This window comes from Pelecanus crispus, chromosome Z (genome assembly GCF_030463565.1).
Source record: "Pelecanus crispus isolate bPelCri1 chromosome Z, bPelCri1.pri, whole genome shotgun sequence".
NCBI classification, from domain to species: Eukaryota; Metazoa; Chordata; class Aves; order Pelecaniformes; family Pelecanidae; genus Pelecanus; species Pelecanus crispus.
In genome coordinates this window covers 56,012,957-56,037,772 of record NC_134676.1, presented here as the reverse complement: position 1 = coordinate 56,037,772, position 24,816 = coordinate 56,012,957, and the positions used below count along the sequence as shown (strand labels likewise).

The 24,816-nt window shown below is 43.9% G+C and overlaps 1 protein-coding gene across 1 annotated transcript; it reads right to left on the bottom strand.

Annotated features, from left to right (window-relative positions):
- Positions 1-631: 631 nt before the first annotated feature.
- Positions 632-23,699, bottom strand: PDE6B (phosphodiesterase 6B). The gene is made up of 22 exons (XM_009487556.2): positions 23,289-23,699; positions 20,779-20,931; positions 20,353-20,442; positions 16,365-16,505; positions 15,230-15,304; positions 15,075-15,139; positions 13,967-14,033; positions 13,773-13,820; positions 13,443-13,592; positions 12,300-12,443; positions 11,655-11,720; positions 10,882-11,028; positions 9,193-9,300; positions 8,095-8,204; positions 6,989-7,076; positions 6,305-6,405; positions 4,839-4,946; positions 4,024-4,087; positions 3,230-3,304; positions 2,247-2,330; positions 1,866-2,022; positions 632-690 (listed from the first exon to the last, which is right to left on the bottom strand). Exons 1-22 carry the CDS (start codon positions 23,697-23,699, stop codon positions 632-634), a joined length of 2,511 nt encoding a protein of 836 aa, XP_009485831.1.
- Positions 23,700-24,816: the final 1,117 nt, after the last annotated feature.

The window sequence follows — 24,816 nt, the reverse complement described above, 5'->3', positions numbered from 1 at the left end:
ATGCTTTAGAGCAGCCACCTATCCAAATTCTTGAAGTGCGTGCAGAACTATTATCTCTGTGAGTGATCTTGGATTTACATGGAATTGTAACTTTTTAGAGCAGTTCAAAAGTTTTACTATGGTCAGTTTTCATGCTTTACCCCTACCCACAGGTTTCTTTCTGATATCCTCACAGATACAGGCTTAGATATGATAAATTTGGCTCTCCTTCAGTTTTCCTACTGTGCGGGCTATGGTTGCATACATTGTCAATCACATGGGGTTGTATGGAGCAGGATATGAATTCAGCTGGCCCCATCAGCTTTGGGGTAAGAAGTGTTTCAATGGAGGCAAAATAGTCATGCAACCTGATTTATTGGGCCAAATGTTGTTCTGACTTGCCATATGCCACCTGACATCAGGTGCATTACATGGAGCAAGAGACAGGACGGAACTGGCTTCTCACCATTAGGAAGAGATGCAATTAAGGCAAACAAGATCTAGCCCCTCCCTGGTTGGTCATAAGCCTAATTAAAGTAGCAGAACAGTCCAATCAGGAATGTATTTGTACGCCATGATTTTTTTTTTTTTTTTTTAAAAAAAAGCATGGGCATTCTCATTTTGGGTGGCATATATTGCATTGATAATAGATCTAAAGTATGCTACAGGTTTTAGAAGCTGGAGCTGTTCCTCCATTGCAGGTTATTCCATCTGCCATATAAAAAGAAACACAGAATTAAAGGTACAGTCATAAATGTCCTTCTCAGTCATTACAGGAGGTTTTTAGCACTTCTAAGTTATCTAGTGATCAATGTAGGTCATACCTATAGTAGCCATACCTAGAGCTGTGCAAAGTAATTGTACAGTTTACACTTGTACAGCCTTATAAAAGTAAGGTTGCTTGGAAAGACTGTTTTAGAGTTAGTAGAAAGCTTCCTTACTTAAATACTTAGTCAGGAAAGAATTCCTCAGAAATTTCCCAAATCATAGCTAAAGCACTTAGTTTTGATATTTTAAGTTAATTATTATGAATTAAACTGATATAAGACATCTAGACAGCTCTAATAATTTCTAAACTGTGTCATTTGAGGAATGTCCACCCCATGGGCTGCTGGGATTTTGGTTCTGTTTGGAACAAAAGGAGACTTCAGATGCAGTCTCTGTGGAGTGGAGGCACCAAGTTCTGACAGATGTTTGCTCAGACACTTGGGAGAGGCCAGGAGAGCTTTTGCTTCCACCTTTCTGAGAGTGAAACAAATGCTCAGGCTACCAAACAAGCTTTCACCCAACACCCACTGCAGCTGATGGATTTCAGTACTACCCAGACTGGGCTCACAGAAGAAGAAAAATGGATTTGACTAAAATAAATTGCTACTACTAAAATAAATTAGGTACTGATACTACTGCTTGCTTCTAGGTAGTACCAAATCTGGGCCAGAAATGGGATGAACTGTAATTCCTCAAGTGTTCTCCCTAGGAGTGTGTTAGCTTTTCTTAACTCCTTTTGCTTCATAACCTGTGGGACAGCGCATCGGCCACAGCCCCAGTGTACAAAGAGCTGTCTCTCTGCTCTTTTCCAGGGACATACGTATACTGCAAAGGACTTTCTGCTGTCCCCAGCTGCATGGCCATTCATGCTGAGTGAACTCTCACTAGTTTCTCAGGCACTAGCTCCTGGGCTTTTGAGCAGGTGGCCTTTTTGACAGCCTGTCATGGTGTCAGGTTTAAAAACAAGGTGTCTTCAACCTTGCCAGTGGAGCAAGATTGAAGAAACTTGTTCTGGGCATCTGACTTTGCCATGTCAGCAAAGCTTGCTGCAGATCTGGAAGAGTATCACATAAGTATGTTTTTGAGTTAGGAATGAAAAACTAAGTATTGTTTCTGACCTTTCTTTGCAGCCAACTTCTCTTCCTCTTTTTTCTTCTCTTCCTCCAGAGCTTTCATTTTTGCATCATACTCATCAGCACGGGTCTTCCATTCATTTCTGTTGTTCAGCAGCCCATCAAGCATAGGCTGAATTTCCTCGTGGAAACGGGAAAATTCCTAACCAAAACACACCCATCAGCACAATGCAGCGCAGAGTCCGAGCTTGCCCATCATACCCCAGGACAGACCCCAACATCTCATCTTCCAGGCTGGCTCATGCAGGGAAAGGGTTAACGGCATGAAGAGAAACCATGCTGCAATGCCCCAGAGAGACGCCCACACACCTGGGATTTGAACCCCTGTTGAGAAGGATGGGGTGTGCAAGGGAGCACTTTGCTTACCTTATAGACAAACGTGCACACAAAGTCGATGAAACCCACTTGAAGCTTTGGAAGCTCAGCAGCTTTCCTCCGGTCCATCATGGGCTGTTGGAGGACACAAGCTCACCATGATTTGTGAGAACACTTAATTGAAAAACACACCTCTATTTTCTTCCCAAAACTGCCTTGTTTTTTCAGCCTGGCAGTTCTGCCATGACATCCATAAAGACAGGGCATCACAGCCCTCTTCCTCCACTGCAGAGGAGTGAAGTGGGCTCATTTCCTTTGCTATTTTAGCAGGAATTTTAGACAGTTCTTTCAGTGTCTATGGGTGGGGAGAAGGACAGCGATTTTTTCCCTTGTGCCTCTCCACCAGATACCTGAGAAAAGGTTCATGTTATAAAGCACTGAACAGGTTTTAAATTCTCTAAAACATAACTGAACATAAAATTATATTCTTATAAGGCCTTGTTGCTTACTGTAGCATTTGTGATGCCTCTGTGTGTAAAGGGTGTGTATGAAAGTCTACTTAAAGAAAACCCAAACCACACAGGTGGAAGCCACATCAAAGAATGACTCTTGGCTCTTTCAATACCAAATTTAAGTATTTGTTATTATAGCAGAAGAAAATGTGTTAAGAAACATTGCTTTAACGCACTTCCATTAACCAGAAATAATTTCTGGACTCTATGCAGTTCGTGTTTGTAATTTTTTTTCTTTATTGGAAACTCTGCTTTACTCTATGATGTATGTATTTCATTTTCCTTTTTTCTGTAAGGGACCAGCACAAAGTCTCCAGCGGGACAGTCACTCCTTGCTGGTTCACAGCCACTGGGACTCTACTGTGGAGAGCTGGAGAAGAGGCTCTATCGCAGAGGGTCTTCCCTAGCTGAGTACCCACTTTTCCAAGACGCACAGTGCTCTGAGAGCAGCATTGCTTGTAGTAAGTCTCTGCTGAGACTTGCTCTCTGAACGGAACTGTCTGGCTCTTGCATGGTACTTACAATAGGCTGTTGCTGAAGGACACTTATTTCTAAGTCTCCTTGCTCCCAGAACTCAGCTGCTACCAGGAGAGCTACCTACATTGCCAGGGAGGGAAAAAGAAAAGTTAGCACTGACTTTGGCTTTATAACTTGATGTGCTCCAGGTCTCCACCATGATGCAAATCTCAGTTCTAGGTGCCTCTGTTACTTCATGTCCAACCCCCGCCCCAGCTTTTCTCCTGGGGAGGGCAGCAGTAGCAATGGGACAGGCCAACAGCTTTATTGTAGTGGACGCTGCTCATCTATTAAGAAATATTTCCAATGCATCCCCCTCAAGGATTTGCCTCTTGGTCACAGTTGTGGCTGCCTATTACGATTTTCTCAGTTGTCCTTTCTCCATGCTGAACAGGAAGGTGGGTTTTATTTCTTTTATCCTCCTTTAAATTTTCGTGTTTATTACTTAGCAATTGCTTAAGTACAGTTCAGGAAGGAACTCCTAAAGGAACTCAAACAACTGAACAAACAGCCGGTACTGCTGTAAAAAAAACAAACCATGTTATGTGCAAAAACCCTTAGTGTAACCCAAGAAGATAAGTACTTGGTTTTTTTTCTTTTCTGTGTTGATAAACATGAATTTTCTACAGAATTCACAACTACAATCTTAAAGATTGGTTTGTCCATCAAAACCATAGTTATTCTAAAGTTCTTTTAGTAGTTTTGGTATGACACACTGATTTAGCTTCTAGGCAGCTTAGGAAATGGCATTACTTTGAACTATAAGCTAGAGAAATCTGACAGTATGTCAAGCACCTGACCTTACTCTGGACTTCCCAAGGCTTTGTGATTGCTGACAAATCACAGGCAGTCATCATCATGGCCCTAAAAAGAGGAAAGAAATTAGTTTCTTCTCCACAGCCTACACCCTACCTCTTGCAGGATCAGGTTGCTCATACCCCAGTACTGTGTCAGGTATCCCCCAGTCCCTGCTGAAGTGATAGGTAAAGACAGACAGGTTGCTGTAACAGCCTTGGCTCTGACTGGGACACTCATCAAGGATTGCTCTCTTGATTAAAATGGATTTATGCTAGGGAACTGCTTGCTTCTGGCACTAGGATGTTTGCTGCTTTAGTCATTGCTGGGCTGAACTTCTTGGCTTTGGAGTAACATCTTTAGTTCCCTCATGGATGTGTAGCAGTGCAGATGGCAGTGAGACTGCGGGTGCACTTTGTCACCAGTGCAAAGCGTCCTGCAAAAGCATCTGTCTGGTCACAGCAACCCAGATTTGTTGCCACTGGGAGGAATAACTAATGGATTGGATTCCTGTAGATCTGCCATTGCAGCCTGCCCCTGCTTGTGGCCTACAGGGTGGTCTGGTAGGAGTATATGGCCAGAAGGGATCTGGTATCTTGTTAGGAGTATACGACCAAAAGGACGCTCCAAAACCAGCCACTTATCTGGATGAAGAACCACTTTAAACTTTTTTCCCTGTTTTTTCCCTGCTTCTCCAGATCAGATTTGAGTGGACAGTAATGTATCATGTTCTGATTTTGTACTAAGTCCAGCGCAAGGCATGTTCTGGAGATCTTGCCAAGTGACCGCATCACTAACCTTTCCAGAGCCAACTACTCACATGACAACCTCTTTCTTTGTTGTCTCCAAAGACAGGTATTCAGTCCAGGCAGTCATGCTATCGTACGTCTTGGACTCGTCAACAATCTTTTGAAACATTGTTCTCTTTCTTTGAGGGGGAAAAAAAAAAAAAGAAAAGGTCCAAAACAAGGTAACAAATGTGTTAAACCCAGGTGGCTGATCCTGGTATTGATAACACTTCCAGAAGGGTTTCCAGTAGTTGCAGTCCTAGCATTTAGGTCCTCAAAGAAGCCCCCAACAAAACCGAGCACCATCACCTGCTTCTCTTAAGAAGGGAAAACTATTGTAGATGACTTAAAAATAAATATAGTGGTGAGACACGAGCAGGAACTTGAAAGTATGAGCTACTGCAAGTTAGCTGAGAAATGTTTCCACCTTTGTTGGCAGCACAAGAAAGCTTTTTCCCTGAATCTTAAGCAAACTGTGGAAACCTAGAGCTGGTTGGAGTATTTGTAAAGCTACCCGGCTTTATATACTTAGTCTGACCTTGTAAACCTTGTATATTACCTAAATATATGTAGCAAATTCTGGGGAGGGGTTTATACACAACACACCCATGTTTTGAGTGGCATGAAATCTGGAAAAATCTGCTGTTCAATGCTAGCAGAGAAGACATTTAGGCCAGATCCACAAAATGACTTGCATACATGTTCTGGCCCTATCATTTTGCCTGGGTCTGATCTCAACCAAGCCTTTGCTTGCAGACCATGGACCAAGGAGGGCAAAGACCGGCTTGTTCCCACCTAGGAAGGAAGTGGTGGTATCTGCTCCCATATAGCCACCCTACCTCTGGACTGAAAGGACTGCGTATTGCACCCTCCCTCATATTCCTTTTTTATGGACTGCTTATATTTTACATAATCATTCTTCAGTGCAAAACACAGAAGCTGTGTCTGGTCTTGGCACTCTATTTTGAAAGCATATTTTGAAAGCTCCTTGCTAATTAGGAAGTCATATGTTGTTGACTTCCAGCCTTATGTCCCAGGAAGTCAGCACATGGTGCTCCAAGATGTTTGACATTTTGGGCTTTTGGGTGTGAAATAGACTATGAACTGTTATTTGGGTTGTGCTGCTCTCCCAGAGAAGTTAATGTAGCCCTGGCCAGGACATTTGCCATTTATAAGTATTTTTAGTGCTGAAGTGCTAGGTAAAAAAAAAATATCAGGCATCTCTTTCCATTAGGGGATTATATAGCACTGCCTTGCTGGAAATAGAGTGTTAAAAAGTCACATATGTGAGCTAATGAGTAAAAGTCCAAAATTCTTTTGAACGATTTGAGCTCTCCCCACCAGCTCTGATGTCAGCATTAAAGGCAATCTCCCAGAGGTAGTGTGCGTGAAGAGGATTGCTGCACAGCAGAGCTCTCAGAGCAAAGCATCACATCTTGCTTTTGTGAAGTACCAGCTACTTTCCACCCTTCACACATGGTGTACATGACCGACTTACTTGAAGTAGAGTGCCAGGTCTGTTGCTATAATGGCAATTTCCATCAGGTGAATCACATGCTCATGCTGTCTGCGGTTGAGGTTCTGACATATATTCAGTGACTGAAAAGCAAAGGAAAAGGAGCTGCAAAATCCAAGCACTGTGTTGTTGTGAGTTACTGGCCATCTCCCTTTGACAAATGCGCTCACTTTTTTTTTTTTTTTTTTAATAATAGCTTCATCTTGCTGCCCTAAGGTGCAAGGCTTGTGAGCCCCATTCACTGTATGTTGGTGCCTAGTCTCCCCGTCTGTCCACTGAACCGGTTCAGTGTCCTGAAGGTTGTTACACAGCGTGTGCCCAAACCCTGTTCCCTGGCCCCAGTGTGAATTTACCTGAAATGAAAAGTTAGCTGGGGGAGTGTGTCAGCCTTGGCCCTGTCAGAGGGGCTACAGGAGGACAATCCTGTATTTAACATATTCCTATGGGGATAAGGATATGACTTCTGAAGAAACCAAGTCATGCATTTAGGAAGCCTACACATTTTGGTCCTGGGTGAGCACAGAGTTCTTGGGGAGTGACACAGCTGCAGTTCCTCACATATCCAAACCAGAGAAAGGTCTTGTGCTAAGCTGACAGCTCTGTTGTTGCTGAAAGACTTCCCTGCTAGTAAATTTTTCATGTCCTTAATTACAGTTCATTACCAACCTCTTCAGAGAGCAAGAATTTTCCAAATTCCAAGTGATGTCTCTCTAAAATTGAGGATCCATGAAGTTTAGCTAAAGGATTTTGAGATCTGGTTGCATAAAGGAAAAATTAAAGATGTTACTGCAGCACTTAAAAAGAAGTGTCCCATTTTATATTTAATTTTCTCACATACACAAGTTCAACTAATTTTAAAAGTCTTAAGAGTAATATTTTGAATAGCTAATGACTTCAGCCTAGTAAAAGACGATTGTGACACTGCTTATAACTATTTGTACACTGTATAAAACAGTATTCCAACCACAAATTTCACCTAAAATGTTGCTTATGACTGGACTGTTATTACGCAGCATAGTAAGCTTGTTTCATTCTTTAATATCTACATGCTGGTATCTAGTAATAAGAACAGAAAAACCAGCAGTCCTTGGACACTTTCCTAGCTGAAAAGTGAGACCCTCTTGTATCCAAAACACTAGCCATCTTCACTTACATTTTTCCAAGAAAACAGAAAACAGTAAGAAAACAGTAAAACAAGATAGCCAGCAAGCATTGCAGAAGAACTGTGATCTAACACTACTTTAAGTGAGCAACAGAGGCTTAACTGGTCAATGAAATCATGCAACTGTTTTTCTGTAGCTAGTAACTCCCTACTGAGAGCAGCACCCTCATACTCATAGGTGCTTTGTTTTTGCAGGGGGTGAGGGCAGTGCCATGCATGGCGCTTTCTCCATAGATACCTTCCAGCAAAAAGTAGGCTTCTTGTGCAGGATGCTTCTTGTGGCATCCCGAGTCTCTTATGATGCTCAGGCTACTAAATGCCTGTGCTGCACTTGTTCCACCCTGTAATAGTAACGTAGAGTGTTGTTTTAACCAAAGGAGGTTTACTAGGAGGTAAAGAAAGCCCCAGAGAGCACTGCAAAATTTCAGTTTCCCCACTGGCAAAAGCATAAGCCCAAGTGCTGTAGCAAGCTGAAAAGCAAGGTTATTTGCAGAAGTTGTTACCCCTGTGTATGAAACAGAGCTGTACTGGAGTTTGGTGTGATCACAGCCTGATCCCACTCCACACAAGAGAAACAGTAAATGGTTTGAAGTGGTAGGAAAGTGCTTACTTCATTTGGTAAAGGTTGTTGGTTCCCCTGTGGTCAATATCATGGCATAGAGCAGCAGTTACCATTGCAAGGGCTTCAAGGTCTGTGTAGTAACGCTTCAGTTTACCAGTCTGGAGGGTGAGAATTTGCATGTCGTCTGTTAGTATCTCTTACAGGAAAAGCTACTGAGCTATGACTGCCCTGTGCTGGGAATCTCCTTATTGAAACAGTCCAGGAGAATTGAAAATACTTGTGAAGCTAAATGCAATACACACTACACTTAGGTTAAAATGAGGAAGCAGCTGGAATGAAATGTTTCAGACTCAGAATATGTCATGCATATGTGCTCGATGCCCACCTGTGATGTTGGCTACCTGCTGCTATAGCAGCCTCATGCCCTAGGGACACCTGGGCCCTCATAAGCACGCCTCCAGTCACTGGACACAAAATACTTTGTGAAGGGGCTCTGCATCTTTCTGGCAATGGGGTCTCCAAGATTAATCACCCAAAGGATTGTCTAGTGGTGGTAGGTGTAATTCTGCTGCAAGCTGTGTGGGCCATACCATTTGCACCGGGTCCTGGTGCTGGTCCATCCCTGGTGTGAAGCAGCAGTCTGACACCTGTTTTTCTTGTTGGGGCACCTGTTTTTCTGAAAGCCTGTGAGAAATGTCACTTGCCACATTCATGCTAGTGATAGACTTACACCTGTGACTGTCCTGCCTGGGAATGGAAAGCCTGAGATTGTGTCCATTCCAGCCAGCTAACTTCAGTCTGGCTCTTGCTGTCAGAAGGTATTGGAGGAAGGGAAGTCCTGTAGCCTCTCTCCACTACCCTGCAGAAGGATTTAATCTGGAGGCTCTTCAACACTACACACGTCTGTACCTGTGAGAACTAAAGCACTCCATTCATTGGGCAGTACTGGCCACGGCTTTAAGTGTAACGCAAGGACTGTCACTTAAGGCAAACAGAGACCTCATTTAGCAGGACCTGTGCTAGGAGTGACAAATTCTTATCCTACACCAGGATTCAAAGGAAGCCCTGCATATCTCCAGGGCACCACGGAAGACCTCCTGTAAATAAAGCCATGCCACAGAATTAACTGGGGTGATGTTACCTTACCATCAGGAGCGTGAACATGGTCTGCGCAACGTTGAAGCCATGGCGCCAGTTGTGGTAAGTTATCTTCCGGTAGCCTTTGCTGACAGAGTACACAAACCTTACCAGAACCTGGAAATTGGGGAAGAAGATATTAGTTTGAGTGATGAAGCTGCTGCTTGTTGCTGTTGCAATAAAGGCCATGTACAGAAGTCATGGTGAGATTCAGACCAGCTCTACAGGAGGTGGCCCCAGAAAGGAATCTGAAGCTGTAATATCATCAGGCTTCCCTGACGGTGGTGTATAGTAAAGCCTAGTGGAGGGCTAAAGGGGACACTAAAATATAGCTCTGTGCTTTCTAATATCTTTTTCTCTCTTTTTTTTTTTTTTTTAAGAAAAATAAAACCACAGAGATACCTGTGGGAGAAGCAAGAAACAGCAATGTCTAGAGGAAAAGAGATTTCATCCTGTTGTTTGTGAATCTATTGAATTTCTGTGTTTCTCTATGTTGTCACTCACAAGATTTGTCCCTCCCATGTCTTGTGATTTACTAATTCTGATACTTTTCTTCAAGAGATATGGCTCCATAGATGTAGAGATGGGTTGTGTTTATATCGCCTAAACAATTAAAATATAGGGCATTAAATAACAAACTGTTTTTTCCCTCTGCATTCTACTTCTTCATGCGTACTGCCTCTTGTAGCTATATAGGTTTTCTCATTAGAGAGCAAATTAATCATGGATGAGTATTCTTTTTTTAAAATATCAACTGCCCAGAGTGGTAGCAAAGAATGACTGCTTTTCACACTTGTACCAGGGATTAGTTGTTGCAGAGTAGATATTTTGAATACTTTTTGACATTGACATGCTATAAGTAAGAAGCACAGAAGTAATTCCCATTCAGAGCCCTTCACTTCCCTCCTACTTCCCAGCCTGCCTTTCCAGGGTGAAAACACTTCCTGCAGTTACCTCCAGATCCCGCCAGATGGAAGTAAACCTCAGATAATGTGCTGAGAAATCTCTTGGGGAGCACCAGAGCTGCTGAAATGCCTACATGGCATTCAGGAAATGCCTGAAAGTCCTACAGGGGCTTGAGCTGTGGCAAAAGCTGTGAACTTGCACATCAGGGGCTATGGGGTCATTGTTCCCACAGGGTCACACCACTCCTGTTTCCAGCAGTCAGGAAGTTGGTGCCAACTGCACCAAATGAAGGCACATCTGTGTTTGCAGTGGGAAGAAAAGAGGGACCTGCCAGTGCAGGTTTCAGCATACGTTGGCTGAAAGCTATAGGGTATATGCTATAGCAAATGAAACACATGCACAAGTATGCACTGCCCCATGTTATGCCTGGAAACCATGCTTTCACACTGTGGCTGTGAGTGGCAGACACAGCAAGTGCAAGCAATTTTTTGCATGGTATAGCCCCCATCTGTGTAGACCCAATAGCAAACCCACATCTGTAGCAGACAGTGCAGAGCAGAAGAGGCCAGCTTCACACTCCAAACCTGCATGTAGTGACCAGGGCCTTTGTCAGGGGGTTCCCTGCCCTCAGCAGGGTGAGTGGGCTCAGGATGCACGCGCCTCTCCCTGCAAGCTCCCGTGAACCCAGACTTCTGGCTGCTCCATGAGCTGTGCAGCACACGCACAGGGACCTCAGCCACGCAGCGAGTCTGCCATCCAAGACGGGAGTCCCTGGGTGTTGCCAGCTCCTACCTCCTGTGGGATCTGGAACTTTTTAACCACGCCGAGCTCATAGTACATCTGAATGCCGCACTTCACCAGCTCTAGCTCAGTGCAGTCAAAATCGGAGAACCTGAACTCATAGATTTCGAACTTGGTGGGTCCTGGGAGTTCTTCTTTCTGTAAAAGAGGTGGGACTGTTTGTTGCTTGTGCTATTTACACCATCCCTAGAAACACCTGGAATGGGTTTTGCTTAACAAAATTTCATCAGTCTGATACTGCTGGGAACTTTTCTGTTTAGAATATTACACATAAATAGACTGAAATGCAGCTTTTCATGATAACCCCATTCGTGGGGGAAGAAAGAGGGCATTTTTGGTCAAGTGAAAGAAATATTGCTTGTTTTCTGTTAAGCAATTTTCTTGTTGATTTGATATAGTTTGGAGACTCCAAACTTGACATGTCTTACAAGGGAAGACTTGCAGCCCTCCATATTTACTCTGGAGAACAAAATGTGTGACAAGTCAAGGTGGCTGCTGTGTTTCTAGATGGACTTCAAACCCCTTGAGATAAAGTGGCAGAGAGCAGGTACTCCCCAGGAGCTGGGGAAGGCATTCACTGCCACCTGATAATACTAATCTCAAACTCACCCAGCAGAGGAGGGCAGGGTCTGCTTTGCCTTCACCCTTCACCAGGTGCCCTGTCGATGTGTACCAGTGTGCCAACACTGGGAACTCTTCCCTGCATCCACCCAGGCAATATTTGTTTGCCATGGCTGTCCATTCCAGTGCTACATTGCTCTTACCAGGATGCTTGCCAGCTCCTCTTCCTCACACTCACTTGGTTCCTTCCCCAGCTTTTCTCGTGTTGGCTGCAAAGAGCATGGATGTGTTAAACTGACGACTGAACCCCACTGGACTTTGCACTGTGCAGCTTTGGGGCAATCTAGGGCAGCTCTCATATGCAAATTTTGTTTTCCTCCTGGACCTTGCTTTTATTTCTGGTCTTTCAATCCATTCTTCCTGGTAAAAATGTTCTCCCTCTCCTTGATTATTGTTCTTGTTTCCCCCAATTGCAAATGTCCCCCTAGAGCCAGTGTCCCAGCTGGGTCCTCTAAGTCCACATCCTCTGCACTAAGCAGGTTTTGGGGAATAAATCAGCTCCTCTTCCACCCCTACTGTCCTGCCCTGAGTAACACCCGCATGAGCCCACATCCAGGGATGCCCTTGCTGAGGAAATTAGAAAGACACAGCATGCCAAGGTGGAGGGCAGACCACAGACTCAAAGTGTTGTTCTGCCACTGTGCAGTAACTGGGGCCCCTGGTGCTGCCTCCACACCGTGGTGGCTGGAAGCTTTTCCACAGGATGGGAGACCTGTGTCTGGGCCATAAGTCATGGGCCATGCCAGTTGCATTGCCATGCCATTGCCATGCCAACTGCAAAGCATTACCAGAATTTCCTGGATTTCATCCTTGTCACATTTCACATGGTAGAGCACCATATCCTGAGCAATGTCCTTCCGGTTCTCCAGCTTGTTCATCTTATCATATGTGTCTGTGTTGAGTACAGACCAGCCCAGGAACTGTGTCAAAGACTTGGTCAGGGGAAAAGAAGGAAATAATGAAATAATCAAAACCCCTGTTCCTCCAAGACACAGAAATATAACTGCATGATATATTTTTAGAGAAACACAGGCTCCACTTTGGCCACAAGTCTAGCAATGAACAACCATGTGTTTGCTCCCAGCTACTACTTGCTCCTCAGCAGAGCAGCTCCCCAGCTGTTGAATCTGCCCAGGCTTCCAGAGCATACATGCTGTGGAGGTTCAAGGACCCTCTGTCCAGTTCAGCATATGGAAAGCTATTTCTGTGTTGTTGCAAGTGTCTCCACGCCTGTGGAAAGGCTGGTGTCACAATGGTGACAGCAGGTCAGGAACCCTTGTATCAAGGGAAAGCAAGGTGGTCTCATCACCTTTCACATATGTTTACTCACACCCTCTGTTTGCTCTCAACTTGTTTGCTGTCCAGTGGCCAATTCAAACTGATTTTTTTTTTTTCAGTCTTTTTGTTTGGTAAGAAAAGCCTATTTCAGGAAACATTCTGATTGGTAACAGATGCCAAGAGCTGAATGCCTGTATTGAATTGAAACTAGCATAGGAGCATTTCTAAGCATCGAGGTCTTTAATTACAGCTGCTGTTGGTAGATTCAATAGCCAGTCATGCTTTGTATCTTAGCTGCAGAGACAATTTCTGTGTAATTTCTCGAGGGAGTTGCTCAGCCAGTGTGAGACAGCTGGCATGTATGTGAACACAGCTCAGAATGGTCATGGTAGCTGCTCATGGCTAGGTGTCCAGTCCAAGAATGCTGAAACAAAATTATGTGAACACAGCTGGGTTTCCAAGACCGACTCCCCCCCCCCCCCAAGTATTTCATATAGTTGCTTTCAAAACTTTCAAGCTGATGCATAACACCTCTATAAGCAACAAAGAAACTCAGCTGCAAAACACTGGGGGATGCTATGCAGATGTACAATGAGCAATAGTGACCTCTCTCAACCATATGAACTACTTCCAGCTGCAGCAAGGAACTATACCTCCATGAGGGTCTCGTCCTGTTCATCAAATGGTTTCCCATCTTTTCTGTTATAAAATGTGACAACGCCAACAATTTCTTCCTTTTTGTTGACTATTGGCATGGAGAGAACATTTTTGATAGTCCATCCTGATTCATCTAGAGGACCTTCCTTGAAGCAATAGCAAGCAGAAGACACCATGTACTTAATGTGTTTTCTAAATACATTAGCACTCCCATTTTACATCAAGACTACAGGCTAAAGAAATATTTGTATGCCTAATATTGAGTCTAAATTACATTTCTGCAAGCAAAGTAGAATCCTTGATGGGACTGGAAGTTTTCACGGTACCTGAAAGTTAAACATCTCATCTGCAGCAGCATTCATAATGTTGCAAATCTAGGGGATCACACAAAAGAAAAGGTTTTACAATATGGGCAATGCGAAGTTAAAATACCAAAACTAAAAAACTGAATTGATAAGAAAGCAGCATTAGTATGACTTAATCTCAGAAAGCCTTGATGAAGCCTAAGTTATGTACTTACAAATCCACTTTCAGCCACATAAGTTGGCAGTCCAGTAACTAGCGCCCAGTGATCTGGGGTAGGATTTCTGAATGAAAGAAAAAGCATGAGAGAAATTAAGGATATATATTTACTGAAGAATGATCATGGAGCTGAAATGCATCCAGCTGATTGCACAATCCACGTTTACATGTTTCACCCTCAGTTACTAAACAGTCCTGTTACTTTCAAAGGACCCATGTGTGCAAGCAAAAATTTTTCACTTAAGTAAATAATTTTCCTTCAAGGATTCAATACAAAATAACTCATAAAATATCATAGTCTGCTGAGACTTAAGAAAAAGTTGTTCCTGGGAGTGGGGCCCGTGTTTCAGACCTTCAGCGCAGAGAAAGATAAAAGAAAGTTCCTGTCTAAGAGTGTCTGCCAGCCTGAACTTTTTAACACTGCTGTACCTAAGCAAGGGAGGCCTTTCTTGCAGCACTTATACCGATGCAAAGCGGTGTGACCAGAACTGGGCAAAACTATTATGTCAGATTTGTCCAAGGTTCCTCTGAAAAATTCAGTGGCAAGAAGACAGGGTGGTTTTCAGAAAGAGGGAGCCTCAGTGTGGTGTCAAGAGAGGAGGTAATGCCAGAGGTAGCCTTGAGATGAGGTCAGTGACTGAAGGATAAGAGAGAAGCAAGGGGAGCAGGAGTGACCATGAGAGGTTGGAAGGGTAGCAGAGGGTGAGAGGCCGGGCTGGGACAGTGGGCGCCACAACACAAGAGCAAGCTGGATGGGCTCACCCACTGACACAGGGAAGGTACCAAGGAGCAGTGATGCCTCAGCCTGGCAAGGAGAGTTGCAAAACTGCAGGCAGGCAAGGCAGTTCACTTCTGCATCTAAAAACAATCACTGGTTGCAGTGACTTTTGGAGCCTGACTTGCAAGCCAGGATCCCAATGCTCTGGAGGAAATCTTTGTCCCACAGAAATGTGAGTTGAATCACCAACTTACTTACATTCTGGCTCTCTTACTCAGCCTTAGTTGGTCCTTTGCATATCTCCTCATTAATGTCTTTAAGTCCTGGGGAACCTTGGTTTTAGCTACACTCTGTGTCAGTACCTAGCATACAGAAGCTGGGCACTTACGGGATAACTTTAATGTCTTCTTTTCCATGTAATATATAATCAATGACTTTGTAAAAGACTATTTCCTACAAATAAAAAGAAGACCGGTGTTAAAATAAGTGGTGAGGCAATCCAGCCAGACAGGAAAGCATTTAAGAAATCTGATTCTCACGTACCCTGCCATCTGGGGTGCGAGGTCCTGAGTAGGGGGGAACTTCTCCCAGCAGGACTGGCCACAGGTCAAAAAATTCCTGGTTTTAAAATGAAAGAAGCATTTTTAGAGTAGAAAAGTGTGTTCTGCCTTGAGCCTCAAAGGAACCACTGCTCTACCATGCTACACAGTTTGGTACTGTGTAAACAAGGCATGAAATAATAAAACTAGTTCAATGCTAGGTAGCAGAATGGTATATCTAAACCAGGAAGTATCAGGTGCATTGTATGTCTATATATAGTCATATACTGCCTATATACAGGATGTTGCTTCATTCAGTCAACAGCACAGGCTGTACTCACAGAGCAAACAGCTATGTCAATATTTTATGTGTTCTTCATTTTCGAGAGTGTGACCATAGGGCTGACCTACTACTTTCTAGCTTGCTAAAGTGAAAGAATATTTTTTATTTTTCTTAGGCTACATTATAATGCTGATCAAAATGTCTTTAGCACACTAATGATGTTTTAATACAACACTTCACAAGACGGCGTGCTATAAAGGCTCTGGCAACATGGTGGAGATCAAAGTCCAACGTAGCTTGAGTCAGTCTGACTATGGACTAAAGCAGGGCTCCTATGACAAGGATGCTGTGTAACCCCCACATAAAGCTTGCCAAATGTGCAAACAATCAGAGCAAATCAGAGCTGCAGAAGTAACTTAGCTTCCTTCAGCTTATTTTCATGAAGCCAAATTTCACCTAAAAGCCTGGATAGCATACATGTGGATGAGTCCTTGAGGAAGGTGGCTGCTTTGTTGCTGGGGGTTTCCAAAGGTATCTCATTATACTTCTGATATCCACAGACTTTGTGAGGCTGTGCTTATGTTGCAGGCTTTGACCAGGATTGCCATGGTCAGACATGTTTGCCCTTCCTTTGTCTTCCCAATCTCGGGCTCCTTCCATAGTCTCATTCCAGTGATAAGCTCTTCCTTTTCCCTCTCTTTTGTTTATCCCAGGGTCTTCATTTGCACAATAGCAGGAATAATGACTCAAAGCTAGCTAGCACTTTGGCTGCCCCACTAAAACTTATCTCCTCACATCACCCCTCAGTGGATAGCAGCAATGCAGAAAGATGTGCAACACACATGTGAACCCTCACCTTCTGCTTCGTCATGTCCAGCAGACCTACTGAGTACCGGTCGCAGTTCAGGTATGCTCTCACTGTGTAAAAAGCCTTGTGAAACTGCCTCTCAATGTCTGTCAATTCCTCGAAAACCTTATTAGCTGACCACAACAGCACCTGCAGGATAAAATCCAAATGTAAGCATAGCCTCTCCTTGAAAGTAACAAGGAAACAATTGGGGTTTTATACTACAGTTCCTGAAAAGTGCAATAGTAACCTATACTGTGAAATGTAAAAGCATTGTTTATTCACACTGGGAATTACCAGGGAAAGATGCAGTCTGAGGAAGAGTCAGGTCATCATGGAGTGTTATGTGAAAGTCCAGTCTTATAGCACAAAAAAGTAGTACTGCCAGATAAAGAGATGGCCCCACTTACATTTTATATCCATAAGTAAAATCTTGCATCCAAAACCACTTGACACCAAAAGCGTTGCAAATTCCAGAGGCTGGAGTTGGAAATACCCAAATTAACACTTTCCTCAAAGTCTTTGCACAGCTGCTTCGTGTGTGCATCAGCCTATGATCCTTTTCCCCATCCCATGCCCCACAGATGTACCCTTAAGAAAGTTATTGCTATTAGGCTCTTTCATTTGTAAAAATGGAGGTTATGCAGCGAGTTAGGCAAGTATTTCTGGTGGCACAAGGGAGGTCTTTGTGGGCGTAACAGAGAACTTAATTTCCTCTGAAATGGCAAGAAAGCCACCTATGCAATTGCCTAGCTCAACTAGTGCATGTGTGCCTGTATCTGAATGTGTGTGCTTCGCTTTCCAAGCCCAGGAGACATGAGGAGCAGTACTTCAGAAGTGAGAGCAGCTACCTGAAGCTGGCTGGACCTGTGCTTTGAACAAGAAGTACTGTTACATGGCCACAGTCAGGGAAAGTGTGTCTCACCTCCTCATTGGGCACTAGTAGGTATTTTTGACAATTCTGAGCTGCATTGGTCTCTGTTTCTAATCCATAAATTGGGACAACTCTGCCAATCCTATAAAGTCTGAGGCGTTCAATGTCACTGGCCTCTGAGCATGAGATAGGATAGTGGGGTTGTCATACAAACCACTAGAGAAAAATGAGCAATGGGTTATTTTTTGCATTTTACAGCATGCAATAAGTAATGTTGAAAGCCACAAGCCCAGTGAGGAAGACTGAAAGAAACACCTGAAGAATGGCCAGTTCATGGAATAATGGAAAGAAGTTGGGCAAAATGTGTTATATGGTCTTCTAATAAGATTCTTACACAGTATCTGAGCACAAGCAGACTGAACTGTCTTTGCACAAGCCATTTTACTTCCAGTATCCCCCAGTCTTTGCAGTTGGGATTTGCAATATTAAAATCCTAGACCACCTTTGAAAATGTCATTTGCTCACTCTACTTCAGTACTTTTAAGTCTAACACAATGAACCGTATTAACTCTCACACAGACATAGATCTAGATGGCCAAAGGTCTCCCAATTGAACTATTGGGAGAACTAGCAGTGGGTCTTGCATCTTGTTTTCGCTTTCCTCCCTTTCTGTGGGACTTGCTGATGCAGCAGTGATATATATGAACGCAGGACTTCTGGGTTCAGCCCCAGACCAGAGCACCCTGCAGGAGACATTATAGAATAGAATCATAGAATCATAGAATTGTTTAGGCTGGAAAAGACCTTTAAGATCATCAAGTTCAACCATTAACCTAACACTACCAAGTCCACCACTAAACCAATTAAGAGTAGAGTAATAATTAATTTCATGTTTCCTGGCTTGGTGGCTGGATTATTTTTTAATGAAAGTAAAACTAGGAATCATTAAGGTTAGAAAAGACCTCTAAGATCATCAGTCCAACTGTCAACCCAACACCACCATGCCTACTAGACCATGTCCCAAAGTGCCGCATCTACCCGTTTTTTGAACACCTCCAGGGATGGTGACTCCACCACTTCCCTGGGTAGCCTGTTCCAATGCTTGACCACTCTTTCAGTAAAGAAATTTATCCTAATATCCAGCATAAACCTTCCCTGATGCAACATGAGGACATTTCCTCTTGTCCTATTGCTAGCTACTTGGGAGAAGAGACCGACACCCACCTCACTACAACCTCCTTTTCAGGTAGCTGTAGAGAGCGATAAGGTCTCCCCTCAACCTCCTCTTTTTCAGACTAAACAATCCCAGTTCCCTCAGCCACTTGTCATAAGACTTGTTCTCCAGACCTTTCAGCTTCATTGCCCTTCTCTGGACATGCTCCAGCAACTCAGTGTCCTTCTTGTACTGAGGGGCCCAAAACGCAACACAGTAGTCAAGCTGTGGCCTCACCAGTGCTGAGTACAGGGGGACAATCACCTCCCTGCTCCTGCTGGCCACATTACCTCTGATACAAGCCAGGATGCTGTTGGCCTTCTTGGCCACCTGGGCACATTGCTGGCTCATGTTCAGCCAGCTGTCAACCAACACCCCCAGGTCCTTTTCAGCCAGGCAGCTTTCCAGCCACTCTTCCCCATACCTAGAATCATAGAATCATCTAGGTTGGAAAAGACCTTTAAGATCATCCAGTCCAACCATTAACCTACACTACCAAGCCCACTCTAGACTAATCAAGGGTAGACCAGACTAAACCATATCCCGAAGTGCCACATCTACCCGTTTTTTAAACGCCTCCAGGGATGGTGACTCCACCACCTCTCTGGGCAGCCTGTTCCAATGCCTGACCACCCTTTCCGTAAAGAAATTTTTCCTAATTTCCAGTCTAAACCTCCCCTGGCGCAGCTTAAGCCCATTTCCTCTTGTCCTATCGCTAGCTACTTGGGAGAAGAGACCAACACCCACCTCACTACAACCTCCTTTCAGGTAGTTGTAGAGAGCGATAAGGTCTCCACACCTGTAGCATTGCATGCAGTTGCTGTGACCCAAGTGCAGGACCTGGCACTTGGCCTTGTTGAATCTCATACAATTGGCTTTGGCCCAATTATCCAGCCTGTCCAGATCCCTCTGCAGGGCCATCCTACCCTTGAGCAGATTGACACTCCTGCCCAAAGGGCCTTCTACTTCTTGGGTCTCCACTTTGTCTTCTAGCCCCTTTCTTACCTCCCCCAGTCCTACTGCTAAGCCCTCAACAGGAACAAACTTCTGCTAGTTCTATTTAGTTGAATTACTCAGCATTACTAGATGGCTGTATCACCAGACAATTGTTCATGTTTTTGATTACTGAAAAAATCAGATGAAGTACATGAGATAATGAATTAGTAAGTATAAGTGCTCTTCCAAAGCTTCTAAAATAAAATTTTATTCTGCATCCATTTTGCTGAAACAGGCATTTATCCCCTACAGGAAACCCCTACTGGAGGCAAGAGCATGGCTGCCATGAAGCATAGACACGGTTGCATGTCTTCTTCAATGACAACCAGTTGTCTGCTGCAGAAAGTGATTGCATGGATTCACATCCATCCCGATAAATTTGAGAGCCTTTTCATAACCCAAATCATGGAAAGGAATGGTGGCTGAATTATTTCAATTCAGAACACCCTAAAACCCTCATCTCTGTTAATTTCTACTGAGGGAGGCCACTACAACAGGCATATGAGAATCATTTTACTGGTACTAAGAAAAAATTTGATAGCAATTTTTAATAAGCAGATAAGGAAAAAATACCACAGTCTTAACTGTTTTGGGAAATCTCTTGGTGCTGCTGCCTGAAGTGGTTAAATGCCCCAAGAGTGTTTCATAGCCTGAGTTCAAGAAAACATCTGGAGCTCAGTCCTGCTGAAGCTGGTGCCACTGCATCGGCTCCTGCATTTTTGCCAACAGCAGCAGGAAGAGAGACTAATGAAGGACTCTGGGGAAGGAGCAGTATCCGAAAGCAGATGAGGGCACCTTTTTCTTTCTGCTCTTCAGGCACAAATCTCTGAAGCAGATCAGCTACATCTTTGAAATCAGAAGAACGCACTCATTTGACTTTGAGATACATTCCAATCTTACATTTTCACTCTTACCTGGCCTCTTCGAGTCTCACAATTGTGAAGATAACTCAAGTGATAAATTTTCAAGTTCAAGGAGGCAAAATTCAGGTACTTCAGAAAAAGCTGAAAAGGCAAACAATGAGATTGAGTCGAATGCAGTAGCAGCCTCGTGTATACTGGATTTCATAACACTCCTTTAGCAACGTCATGGTAATTCCCCTGGATAAACCTTTTGCTTTGCACTGGTGTGAGATGAGGCTTATCCCACTGTAACTTCCCTTAAAGATTTCTGAGATAAGCATCCTCATAATAAGCCTCTTCTGTTACAGAGTGAGTCCCCTGTAAGGAAATTCACACCAGTGGAGCTTCACTAAAGCAGACATCCCTAGTGTAGAAGAGTCAGTGTTACATGGCAAAAGCAACAACTGCTTGATAGAAACTGAGCTACTGACCACTTACTGTTTCATCAGAGCTGGTGAAGTATGGGCCATTCAGCTTGTTAATAGCCAAAATGACAGCAACTAAATCTTTGCCGTTCAAGATTGGTGTCGCAAGGATGCTTTTCGTAGTGTAGTCGGTGAGCTCATCAACAAATGGACTGAACTGGGCACACTGTTCAATAGAGAATTTACACATTAAACATTTTCTACTATGTCTGTAGTCTTAAAACCAAGTCAAAGCACAGCCTCTTGAAGTAAGCTGGCTAAAGAAAGTTTTGCTTAAAAGATTATTGAGGAAGAGAAATGAATTAGCAGAAAATTAGACAACGTACAGGTAATAAAGCTAGTATCAAGAGAACTGGCTGTGGCTTCTGATTGCAACACGTGCACTTTTGGCAGTTTTTGCAAAGATCTTGCAAATCATAAGCTTTAACCTGTCAAACTGTCAGAACAAGGAGGCTCTCCAGTGGTCATTCACTTCATAGTACCTCCTCCATCCTTTCCTCTGACTTCTTGTTAACACTGCGAAGTGGGTACAGCCAGTTACCACGCAGCACTGTGTAGGCAAAGTTTATAAACCAGTGCTGTCTGGTACAGTCACTGGGAAGTTCACTCACCCTCATTTTCCTTCTGCTTTTGCCTGGGCCCTGAAGCTGCCATCGGCTTGCAGCCTCCATGAAGCCATCTACCTCTTGATTCTCTTGAAAATGTTCTCCCAGGCATTCCCTCCCATGTTGCTGGGCCTTTGTGCATGGGGTGGTAGATGGGTAGGGAAGACATCCCAATGGAGGATGTAGCTGCCACCAGCAGTGTGTGGTTCTGGGCACTCTCCCCCTGCCCCTGAAAGCAACCCACTCCCTTCTGCCCTAGGAGCATTTTGGCAGCTGTTGCTATATGCAGATAGCATCTGTATGGACTGGGCTGCCCAGGGGGTCGCCCATGAAGGAATTGCCATCCAAACCACTGGGAGAGTGCTAGGTCATGGTGCAGGGGCAGCACAAAGGGATCTCCTCCAGTTGTTCCTTATGTGAATGTCACTGCCCACTCCCCCCAAAAAGAAAACAAAGCAGAGAAAGGGTAGTGCGGGGAAGGCAGATGGCCCATCACCTCACCTGCACAGGGTGTTATTGACACCATCATCACCTGCCAATAGGGAGTGCAGGGATGGTCTTGCTGACCCAAGATCTTCTCCCTGCACAGCTGCATAACTTGTCAGCTACGAGTCCTTCTAGCTGCGTTAGAAAAAGTCCCACAGCTCTGATCATATTCAGAAGGCTACACCAGAAAGAATAATCACTCCCTGATGCACCTTCTCCCCATACCTCCCTCACTGCTGGTCTTCCCTGCCAATTGGGGTAGACTGAGCATTTACCCTCTGGGTGTCCTTCAAAGGGAGTGCCTTATGGCAATGCCTGAAAGCACTAGAGTTGGCGTGCAGCACTTGGCTCACAGCACTGAAATCCTTCCATATTCTTGGAGAAATATCTGATGCCAGAGGGCTTTAAAAAGTTTAAGTCACATTCTGATGCTTCCCTCCTTTCCCCCCAAAATGGTTGCAAAACCAAATCAATATCTGAGTATGTTCTGTGGAGGACAAGAAAGTTTTTGCTGAAGCATTTGGATATTCTCGTATTGAGAAACAAATAGATGGGTAAACAGGTGGTCTCTTTGTAACTAGCAAACAATAGATGGAGTAATCCCAAATGCTATATTTGGGTCACATGGATCTTAGTTTTATACCTATGATTAGAACAAGCGGATTGTTATTGCTGCCATTCAGGTTTACATGATTCAACCCAGGAATATGGGGGGTAAATATTGTCATGAAGGCATAAAAATAAAGCATTAAAATTCCTTGGAACCCTCCTGGTATTGCAGTGTGCAGTGTCTGCTGAAAGGGGTTTTTTTGGTCAAAGTTTGTCTCTTGCTGCTTATGGTTAAGACCACCCCTACACAGGTTGCAGTTAATCCATCTGTTCTGAGGTCCGCTCCCTCTGGTTGATAAAAATGCCCCTAACTGCCCCCAGCCCAAGCTTCATCAGACAGCAAACATTTTCAAATTTCATTTATGGTGGAAAACCTTTTCTAGACGTACCATAAAGCATTTATGTCTCTTTGCCAATTACTCATGGAATATAAATGTGTGTGAAAAATTCCATGTGCATTCAGTGTAGATCTGACTGTACCTCACTCTCTATTCTCTGCTGGACTAGGTGTGATTTTTTTTTGTTTTGTTTTTTTTTTGTTTTTAATTAGACAGGCAAGGTGTGACAGTGCACTTGTTTGCAGGCATTAACACCTAGTGTAACTAATATGCTTATCTTCACCTCACTCCATAAATGAAATGGGAAGCAACTTACAAACTTGCTACTGGTGCTTTGGTTTCCACTACACAGCGGTTACACACATCTGTTAACACCACAAGAGGTTTGACCAAGCCCTGAGATGCCCTGCTACCTCTTGAACCCTTTGTACTACCAAGCATGTAATATTTTCTTCTACCAAGTGAATGAATAAATGGAAACCTACCTCACTGACATCCTTGATGTTCATGGTTTTCTTGGTTTGCGCAACGTAGCCCACAATGCCTATGTCCAAAGGATAGACGATCTCACAGTCTGGGGAGACCAGGCATTCCTCCAGGGTGCTTCCCTCTTGGATGTTGAAAAGCCTTGTTGCCAGTTCAGGCGTGCCATTTCTCTGCCTGTACATGAAAAGACTACAGCGGTCAGCGTGAATAAGGGACCTGATTCTTCTCAAGGTCTTGAAAACAACTTTCTCCATGTTTATACTTTCTTGCATATCTTGGATCAACTCAAAAAGGATTTCACTCTCATTGCTATCCCAGGAGTCTGTTCTTAGTTTCTTCTCAAAATACTGCTTGGCAAAAGTAGGGTTGCCATCAAGAAACTTCTCCACGTCGTCTTCGCTAATGCTCATTGTGAATGCCCTGGGTCTTGTGGTAGGTAGTAGTCCAAAGATGTGGCCTATGCAAACAGTGCTCTAATTTGTGATGTAGTTCCTAAGTTTTTGTAATAGAAGATGTTGCTTCTAGAATGACCAAGGGTGAGGTAACACTGCAAAGAGAGCTTGTCATCAGGAAGAGGTATTCCTTTATAGTGCCGAAGGCGAGTCTGTGGGAGGACAGATCTTCTCAACCAAACAGATTAGATGACCTCTACAAGAGCTTTGAGTCAACTTTCTTCTTCTTAATCTAAACGCAAACAAAAACAATACTCACAATATCTGAAAACACTCTCCTTTCTCTTGACAAGCAGAACACTTACTGAAACAATTATATTGAGGCAGCAGCAACAGGGAAGAACTGCATCTCCTAACATTGAACTAAGCTCTTTAAAGTCTAATTAAATATATACTGCTTGGGCCTAATCCTTGGCTAACAAGGTGAGCATCTTATTATTTCTGCTCTCCCAGCTCCCTGCAGTAGTAGGAAGTGCATGCTTTACAAAAGAGCACAGTGGTCACAACAAAAATAGTGAGGTAATGCTGCTATTTCAGGGCTCCCTCTACTATTGCATCATTCTTTATCTGCTGCTGTAAAGGCTGTTCTCAAACAGAAGGACCAATCGTGAACGATTTAGTCCAGGATTTGAACTGAATTTGCAAGGTCTGTGGCCTTTTCTTCTTGCTAGTAAGAACAAGGAGAGGAAAACATGCCTCTTAATGGTATCCCTTTAGGAAGGAATGTGAAGAGCTTCAGGTTGGGGTGGCTGGGTTGAAACACTCTGAAGGAATCATGGGAAGCCCTGCAGACAAAAAAAACCTAGACACAAATACCCAGGAAGGTAGAAAAGCTTCCCTTATCACTATCAGTGGGGAAAGGGTGGGAATTACAGCTGTGAGGGACAGAAGTTGTTTCACATCAATGTACAAACAGCAGGTGAGTGTCAGCATCATGCCATGGAGGCCACTTCGTCAAAAACAGCCCAAATGTGAATGTGGGTGCTTGGGAGGAGGGTGACAGGAGAAGGAGATGTGGTGGCAGTGTTAGAAATGCTTGTGCAGGTGGGTCTGGAGCTCAGGAGGGTGACAGGTG

Bases quoted from the DNA above. Each gene is read 5' to 3' on its own strand.
- PDE6B (XM_009487556.2), bottom strand. From the start codon at position 23,699: ATGAGCATTAGCGAAGACGACGTGGAGAAGTTTCTTGATGGCAACCCT. The intron at 4,088-4,838 runs GTGAGTAGTTGG...TCCTCTTTTTAG, and splicing joins ACAAAGAAAGAGGTTGTCAT to GGCCATGATGATGACTGCCT. The intron at 3,305-4,023 runs GTCAGGTGCTTG...CTGGCAATGTAG, and splicing joins CTTGGGAAGTCCAGAGTAAG to GTAGCTCTCCTGGTAGCAGC.